At 41.2% G+C, this 9,532-nt stretch overlaps 1 protein-coding gene across 6 annotated transcripts in view; it reads right to left on the bottom strand.

Moving 5' to 3' along the window:
- The window catches only part of LOC148012972 (kinesin-like protein KIN-UB), a 120,309-nt gene that overhangs the window by 39,332 nt on the left and 71,445 nt on the right, over window positions 1-9,532 (bottom strand). For 3 of the 6 annotated variants that reach the window (XM_087667460.1, XM_087667461.1, XM_087667465.1), the window contains 6 exons: window positions 3,341-3,429; window positions 2,962-3,174; window positions 2,644-2,730; window positions 2,005-2,142; window positions 1,577-1,756; window positions 1,366-1,485 (listed from right to left, as the gene is read on the bottom strand). In XM_087667460.1, the coding sequence (XP_087523586.1) occupies window positions 1,366-1,485; window positions 1,577-1,756; window positions 2,005-2,142; window positions 2,644-2,730; window positions 2,962-3,174; window positions 3,341-3,429 (827 nt within the window). The remainder of the gene's footprint in view (window positions 1-1,365; window positions 1,486-1,576; window positions 1,757-2,004; window positions 2,143-2,643; window positions 2,731-2,961; window positions 3,175-3,340; window positions 3,430-9,532) is intronic. The other 3 variants (XM_087667462.1, XM_087667463.1, XM_087667464.1) reach the window with 2 other exon arrangements.

Here is a 9,532-nt window from a genome sequence, read left to right as displayed (position 1 = left end):
TTTGTCACGAGGAAGAGCTTTGGTGAAGATGTCTGCCACATTAATAGACAAGGCTGATATCACCTGCATGTAGTCTCTCTCTGGCAAAGTGATAATGTATCTCAATGTGTTTCGTGCGTGCATGAAACACTGGGTGGCACTCTCACTCTCAGTGAACAAAGGAGTAGGCTCCATCCTAGCCTTCTAGAGACATTATTAGGTCTTTCTTGCTTTCTTTTTTTCTCTCTCGGTTTACAGCTACATGGATTACGCATGGATCACCTCCCACCACTATAGTATAGCTTGGATTGCTCCCACTTGGAGCTCAACCAAGAGGAGCTGAACCGCATCATCAAGACAAGACATTATCAAGATACACCAACCAGGACATGGTGACACCTATTAAAGATCTCGAGATGAAGATGGCTTTCTATGGGAAGCACCTTCTACACATATCCCCCAACGTCTTTGTTATCTACTCGAGATACATGGATGCACACCTCTCATGGCGTATGATGTGCCATTGGACAGCTCTGTACATCCTCACACCAGCTACGGATCGAGATAGGTAGATACAGTACAAACCCCCTCCCCCCAAAGGACAAGATTTTCCAACTCTATCAACTCGAGCCAAAGACAGAGGAGCACTACTTATGCAGATGTCCAATGTATTATGAGATCAAAGGGCGCTTCCATTGCCTATTTAGAGAGGGATTTGGGCCACTATCCAAGGGGATGGATTTCCCAGATCAAAGATATCTTGGGCTCTTCTTACTGGATCTACACCATCACAGAGAACACCTCTTATGGACCCAAGAGCAAAGACAGGGAGCCGCACATCAACATACACTCACAGAGTTCTATAGAGCATCAACTCTGGCTCCACTGCATAGCCCTCATCAAACAAACTAGCGACCCCACCACAAGGAGCCACCCTAGACACAGCCAGAGAGAGAGGTAGAGACACAGCCAGCTCGTTGCCCACACCCAGCTGGTCCACACCCCTACAAGAAGCACCATTTGCAGATATAGAGGATACTACGGTGTCATCAGGGGACCATACCTTACCACTTCAGCTTCTCTTTGCTAGATAGACCCACAAGAGATATAATGGGATGAGAGTGCCTCCTGCGCAATTCCACATTGTATCTAGCCTAGACATCATTTTGTACACATCAGCTATGTATTGTTTATTTATTTTCCATTTAGTTAGTCATAGCATTAGATAACAGCTATCCTGGGACTTGGGAAAATTCCCTGACTTTTCAGATGTAATGTTTTGGTCTCATAGGCCAATTTGGCCTTTTGTAAATGTTAATATAACTTTCTTTCTTTCTTTCTTTCTCCTCTACCCTCCCTCCCTTCCTCCCTCCCTCTAAAGCATACCTCTTCTTTAAAAGCCAGAGCTGATTGTACTTCTCGCAATTTTCTCTCAGCTTGCTCCCTCAAATCAGAAGACTCCTCGAGTTCCCTAGTAAGTTTCAAGATATGCTCACGATCTCCTAGCTGATACATGATAAACATGTGACCATAAGAAGTGTGAACACAATGTTCTCATCCACATTCAGAATAAATAGCAGTATTGACAAAAGGGCACCTCATTTTTGTCTTTTTGTTTGACCACATAATCCACTTCTTGTAGCTTTCTATCTAAAGATTCTCTCAAAGAATGCTCTGCTTCCAATTTCTTGGTTAGTTCCAGAAGCTCCCGCTGATATTTGTGTTTGCAATCCTCAATTTCTTTCTGGTGCCTTGCACGCTCACTCTGCATTTGCTTCTGACAAGAGCAACCAATTGGCATGAGAGCAACTTCAAACAAAGAAACTTTGAAAAGTCGTTGAGTAGCTATCTAACAATGTCTTCAAACCAAAAAAAGGAGGGACAGAAGAGCAACAGGTAGGAGATGGATGTGTGCTTGAGATAACAACTAGGGCATTACAGAAAGACAGAAATTCTAGAAACTAGCAGACTGCTCAACAGCTTGATACCAATGATTCAAACTCCCCAAAAGAGGACAACAATTACCTCTTTCTGAGCTTGCAGAGTTTGTGCACTCTCTCTCAACTCCTTCTCTAGCCTTTCCCTCTGAGCACGTTCTTGTTCTAGCTTATATATTGTCTCCATGTGCTCTTTCTGGAGCCTTAACTTTTCTGTAGTCGTTTCCTGGTAAAAACATCAAATCAATGGCATAATTTTTCATAGTGACATTCCTGTATCAAGCAATAACCATATGTACTCTTATCCATATTTCATCATATGGAACATTGGAAACATCCACATACATTTTTTCTTGTGATACCATGATTCTATTTAATTTAAAGATTTCCATAAAATATAGAATCAGAAAAAGTAAGCTACTTGTTGTGCCTCAAACTTCTTGAGCTCCACAAACAGCGAGTGCCCAAGAAATAAGCAGAATTAATTATAGTTATCAATGCACTGTGAGTAAGAAACCAGTTTAGTCTCATGCTTCCATTTAAACCGTATACCATCTACTAATGTCTCATTCATGAAACATGAAATGAGCCTTTTGAGAGTGTTCAAATAATTCTGGTTTTTTTCTGTTAATGACAGTCATTAAAAAGTTCTAAGCTGGAAATAGACTTTTACGTTTTAGCTAAACCACAAATAGGTCAAGATAGTTTAGATTCAAAAAAGTCTCACCAGTTGCTGCTCATGTTCAGCTCCATTATTCTTCGATAAACTTGAAAACAGTATTGAAAAACATTTCCAAAATTCTCCGCAAAAAAACTGCATGTTCTACCCAGCTTTCTTGTCAAACTTTGAATCCAGGGAGCAGTATTTTGGTTGCTCGGTTTAGACTACATTTCATTAGTACTAATTGAAGTGTCTAATGGGTAATAAGATCAATGTTGCGAATATTTAGAAACCCATCCATTGGATAAAATAGATGTATGTGTTGTAATCTATTTGTATGAAAATCGTATGCAATCATTTGTACAGAGAAGATTCTGCAAGGACCTCTAGTGTTGTTGCTAGCTTCTTTTCTGCCTCGACCACTGATTTTTGGGCTTCTTCCATCTTTCGCTCCATCTCTTCTTTAGCATCAAGGACTGCCTGATTTTGTCGCTCATTTTCTGCAATTAATTTGTCAAGCTCTGTCTCCAGCCTTCTGCAAAGGCTTTTGTAATCAAACTCTTCTTTGAGTTTTATCATATTTTCCACTTTCATGGCCTGTGGTAACATGCTTGAGATGGCATGAACTCCAATAGTATTGAATATTATAGTTTGTAAGGAAAGAAATAAGAAAACCAACAAAAGTGCAATAGCTTAACTGAAGTCAAAAATTATTACCATTACTTTATAGCAAGCAGTGGAGCACTTAAAAGTAAAAGCTTACTCGTTGACCAAACAAAATAGTACTTGTAGTTTCACCACGATGTTGAGGTGACGGCCCAATTGTTATAATGAGAGATGTCCTTGCAGTTCCTAGAATTACGTTAATGACAAGTTAAGACACTATTTTAGCATGAGTTCAGCAAGATTCAAGAAAGAAACAAAAGAACAGAACAGAAAGAAAAGCATGATGGGAACTAAAGCAAGATGACATGCATGCAAAATTCATGTGAAACATAAAGGGATGCAGAACCAAAATCAAGTGAGATAAAAACCACATACGAGTGCCCTGCATAAATATGAGAAGCAAGGCAGGTTTGATCTGAAGTGTTCCAATGGTAAAACTGGCCAGTTGATCCACCAGATCTGACCATCATATTGGCCACGTCAGCCAAGGCACCAAAACAGAGTTGGACAAAATAATCTCAACACCCGCTCTTGACAGCACTTCTGAAGAACAAGACCCCCAATGGTTTGACCTGAATTGATCCAATCATAAAACTGATCAGTTGATCCACCAGGTCTGACCATCATATCGGCCACATTAGTCAGCCCAAAAACGGACGCCAAAATGGAGTTGGACAAAATAATCTCAACTCCCATTCTTGACAACATTTCTGAAGAACCAGACCCCGAATGTACCATAACAGGCTTGATATTCAGCCTCTTCATAGGATCTTGCAATTGTGGTTGCTTCTAACTTGATGAACAAATGAGGCTAGAGCCAAAAGAGAAGCAACACCTTGTATATAATTTCAATGTGTTGCTGCCACCAGCCCATCTCAAGTAATATGCAGATGACACATGATATCAACCCCTATAGCCGTTAGATATAGTCAATGCCCCACCCTCATAAGGTGCCACCAATGATCCATGGTGCTCTAAGTTGGAAGGCCCCCATTATAAGAAGAAGCCATGTGTAAGCACATGAACATTGGTTGGGTCCTAACTTGTATGTCAAATGATGTCTATGTGACTGGATGGCAAAAAGCTCTAACGTTTGTGGATCTAGCCTATGGCTTAGATAGAGTAGTTATATTGGTGGCAACTCAAGGCACAATGCATCAAGTTGCAAGGTTGCGGATCTTGGCTAGGGATCTCGAGGGGCCAATGGGCCCCCTGACAAAGATTTGAGAGTAGCACTTGTGGCCCAATAATAAAGAAAATATTCCTTAGCTAACTAAAGAACTTGAACATTTGGTCAAGTCAAAAAATGTTAATGAAAGCAGTGGAGTATAGACCCGAGTCAATGTACAAAATATTCATTGGCATATTCCCTATATAATACATGTGGACAGTAGTCTGTGTATCGTTAGACTATCTGGATGGTAAATCAAGACAAACTGCACCCATGTGTCTATGACAAGCCAGCCTCTACCACCATATATAGACAGGCAATGATATCATACCACAATTATTGAGTACTCACACCTTCTACAATCATTGGTCTCCAACTAGCATCCATCCAAATGAGCCAATTGCAACACCGAATCTTAGCAATCCTAGCAACCTAATCACACCTATTCCAACTCTTCTTCATGCATAGAAATGAAAGTAGCACAGATGCACTCTACATCATTGTTACCAATGCATCTGGTTATGTTCTAGCTCTAATTCACCACATATCCAAAGCTAGTGAGGCTTGAAATATTTTGAGAATAACACCCGTTTTAAAAACCTGGAGAATCACTTGCAGAAAACAAGCTTTTAAAATGACAACAGGTGGTAACCTTCAATACATAGTCAAGAATTTGAGTGATTAAATGGCATCTGCCAAGATAGCCCACTGAAGAATTAGCTAGGAGAATGATTGGAGTTTTTCCCTACCCTCGGGGCTCCCCAAACCCCCCCCCCCCCCCAAAGTTTAATGATCCAATCACAATCTTTAATACACAAGCTAGAATCCCTCCTCCCACTTTTGAGGAATTCAATACAATGTTGATAGAGGAGGAGATGCAACTAAAGAGCCATGATGGAAGCAGTGGAGATAATGCATCCACATCAAACACCACATCCAAAGGTGTAAAACAGGAGGATGGCAAGTAGAGGCTGAAAGGGAAGTACCACTATTACAAAAAGAGTGGCCACTAACGAAGGAATGCAAAAAGAAAGAGAATGATGGAAAGAATGGCAACACAAAGGCTAAGACTCTTTGTGAATATTGTTGAAGCTGAGTTGGGACTATTCTTGGCACCTAAGGAGCTTTATTCCTCAACTCAAGACTTCTACAACAGATGACTCTGGAGTGCTAGATAGTGGAGCTTCCCATCACACGGAGAGGATAAAAACCTTGCGCTAAGATTCGTCTTATTTACACAGTGGCAGTTTGGAACCGGTGGGAGCCGGTTTCCGGGGGGGGGGGGGGCGTGGGGGGTGTTGCCGCATATATATTTTACTTTTTATAATACTTATTGTTTTTGTATAATAATAAGTGAAAAGAAAATTCATCGTTCGTTCATGCCATGTTGTATTGGTAGACCATCTGTACCATAACCACCAGGTCACAAGCTCAATATCCGGGAAATCAAGGGTTCATACATTTCGGATTTGGGTATAGTTTTTGTTATTTTTATCATTTTAACGCATTTCTCAATAGTATTTTTATGCTAAGTGTTGCCGGTGCGCGACTAGTACATGACCGACACATTGCGGTTTGTGGGAGAATACGACAAACATAACCCCAAGTTATTTATCTTGATCCCCCATCACATTGATACAGTTCTCTAACGCCTCTAAGAGAACAATGTAACATGCCGAATTGGAAAAACAAGTATTGTTTTCATTTCTAGAATTGAATGGAAGGTCAAAGCTTTCAAATGTGTTGTATATGCCTCAGATCAAGAAAAACCTTCTATTCATTGCCTCAATTGTGGATCTTGGCCTCTAGTGCTAGCAACCTCGTATGAAAGGAGTGCAATGGGACACCTATATAAGTCACAGCTCTTACAACCACCATTAGGCAAGACAATAGTAAGTTGGGCTCCACTGTGCTCAAAGATATGCATAAGAAAAACATCAAGGCCTCAACCCAAGAGGAATGAACCTAAGAGTTTCTAGGCTTCTAAAGTCATCCTAAAACCAATCGTCTAACACCCCTCCTAAAAGGATCATTTCATACTCTCAAGGACGAGAGTAACCAACACCGCACTTTATTAAAGGAGTGTGCGAAATGAGGGGGAGTGATGCATCAACCCCTTTGTGGTAGCCTAGTCACACTCCATCCCCCCTAAAACAATGTTGGTTTGGGTTCTATCCTATTACGTAGGTGATTACAATTCATTAGCTCTAATACTAAATAATAACATAGAAATCCATTGATTGATTGGGTTTGCCTCCGCCTCTGCCTCTACACCACGGCCCGTCTGAGTGAAGCGCCGCCTTTGTAGCTCGTAGCCTGCTCAAGCTGCCCATCCACCCTCTCCACGGCCACCGTCTGGCCTTGGGTCACCCGTCAGCACCACACTGACTACTACCCCGACACAATCCACCTGTGACCAGCGCAACCCAAGGTTTTTTTTTAAATAATATTTTTACATTTTTTTTAAATTCCAGAATCAATTTCTCAAAGAGAAGATTTCTACGCAAGCAAGCTCAAACTTCTAGATACGTGCATGGGACATAGAGATGCAAATTTCTGGGCACATTCACCAAAAATTTTGGGACTTTTATGTTTTTTGAGGAGATTGGTACATGTACTCCAGTTACAATCATTGATAGACTGTTTTGAACAAATTTGGGGCAATAAATTTTGGGGATTTTGCTGATACAGTGCTCCTGAACACTGATTGCACCTTGAACTGCATGCATTAAAGACAATTTTGACTGAGTACACCTCTATATAATAATTGCATAAAGTTATTTCCTGCAATTTCTAGAAATTTTCAGATTTCCAGTTTGGTCCCGCTTCAACATTGCTCTTTTGCTTCTTTTGGTAATTGATTATCATGGCAAATCAGGGAGAAGATATCTTCACCTATGTATCCAAGGAGGACAAATTGGATGGAAATAAATTCACTTTGGTCCTTCATGATTAAGAATGTACTTGTGGCAAAAATCTTTGGGATTATGTCAGTGGAGAAGAAGCCAGACCTGGAGTTGTAGCTCCAGCTACTCCTCCTCCAAGAGGACGTGCACAACAGGCACCTCAGCCTGCTTCACTTCAGCCACTTCCACAAAGGTCAACAGCTCAAAAAGCATGGGATACACGGGATGCACAGGCATTGTCACTGATTGCATTGGCAATTCAGCGGTCAATCATCCCCCACATTTGTTCAGCACCTTCTTCACGAAAAGCTTGGCTAACTTTGGAGCAGATGTTTGCAAGCAAGAATGAGACTCGCATCTCCTTCTTAAACAAAGAGCTAGAGACATTGAAAATGGATGAAGGTGATTCTATCCAAGATCACTTGAACAAAATTCACGACTTGCGTGAGCAACTCATGAATGTTGATGAGTACTATTTGGATGCACAGATGATATCTACCACTTTCAACTCCTTATCTTCTTCGTACTTGGCTTCTCATACGGCCTTGAATCTCACCATGAGGATTGCCGCTCTTCAGTTAGTCAGTTTTCTTCTAGAGGCGGAGCAAACAAGAAGAAATAATGATGTGGATGCCATAGCCTCTGAGCAAGCTTTTATGTCTAAATAGAAAGGAAAAGGCAACCAAGTAAAGAATGTTCTGCAGAGTTCTGGGACTTCTGGCACATCACGAGCAAGTAAAAAACAAGGGGGCATGCAAGCCAAAAAGGGCAAATGCCATTATTGCAAGAAGCCAGGCCACTACATCACTGAGTGCACAAAGCGCATTGCCAAGGAGAAAAAGGAGTTGTTAGAAATGCCTATTTCTGATGCTCCTTCCACTACTACTGAGTGTGCGTCCTTTGTTGCAGACAGGGACTATTACTTTCACACATGTAGTTATGACACTTCTTGGGCTCATCGAGCATTTAGCTCTACTAAGGATGCAGACACTTGGTTTTTTGACAGTGGTGCTTCTAGGCATATTACATCTCGCAAAGATTTATTTGCTTTTGTTGGTGGAGCTCTAGTTGGCAAGTCAGTATAGTGTGCCAACAATGCATCATACCTTGTTAGAGCTATTAGGGAGATTGTGCTCATAGCCATTGATGGCTCTATTCTCCGTCTATAGGATGCTTTATTTGTGCCAGGCATAAAGAAGAATTTGCTCTCTATTTCTTCTTTGGCACATTGTGGATTGCAGGTCACATTTGACGATGACAGATGCATAGTGAGAGACAAAGAACACATGACTTTGGTCCTGACTGGCACTTTATGTCATGGGTTATACGAGTTGGATGCTCTTTCAGTTGATTAGTCAATGTACTTAGCATCCATTCTTACTCCAGCTATGATAGAGACAGAGTTATGGCATACTCGCATGGGGCATGTGAACTTTGGTAGCTTGATGCTCTTACAGCATATACAAATGCTAGATGGATTACCTCTTCTGGAGATACCTCCTGAGCACTTGTGCAAGGGATGTATTTTGGGGAAAATGCATTGCTTTTCGTTTCCCCATGATGTAGCTTTTAGAGCCACAGCCAAGTTACAGTTAGAGCATTCAGATGTATGTGGGCCTATGCAGACAAAGTCATTAGGAGGATGTTACTATTTTGTGACTTTTATTGATGACTTTACTCGATTCTACTGGGTCTATTCTTTGGTAAAAAAGTCAGAAGTATATGATGCATTCTTGGCTTTTGTTGCACTTGTTGAGAACCAATATGGCTGTAAAATTAAGACTCTCTATTCGGACCGAGGGGGGGAATATATGTCCTCTATGCTGAATTCCTTTTTTAAGCAGAAGGGCATTGTTCATCAGTTCGCTACTACTATACTCCACAGCAGAATGGGGTTGCATAGAGGAAGAATCAGTCATTCATGGAGATGGCCAGATGTATGCTGAAACCAAAGAGCTTGCCACACACTTTTTGGATGGAAGCCGTTATGTGTGCTTCCCTTGTTTTGGATAGATGCCCCACCAAAGCATTAAAGAACATCACACCTTTTGACACTTGGAATAGCTGGAAACCTTCTGTTGGACACTTTCGTACCTTTGGGTGCCTTGCATATGCACACATTCCACAAGTACTCAGAAAAAAGTTGGATAACAAGGTTGTCAAATGCATTTTTGTGGGATATAGCAGTGAGAGCAAAGTTGTCCCTAGCTAG

This window comes from Lygodium microphyllum, chromosome 26, assembly GCF_053477565.2.
Source record: "Lygodium microphyllum isolate KBCC chromosome 26, Lygodium_microphyllum_v1.1.10, whole genome shotgun sequence".
In the NCBI taxonomy this organism is placed as follows: domain Eukaryota; kingdom Viridiplantae; phylum Streptophyta; class Polypodiopsida; order Schizaeales; family Lygodiaceae; genus Lygodium; species Lygodium microphyllum.
Note: the sequence above shows the minus strand (reverse complement) of the source record. Positions and strands in the feature narration are given on the sequence as shown.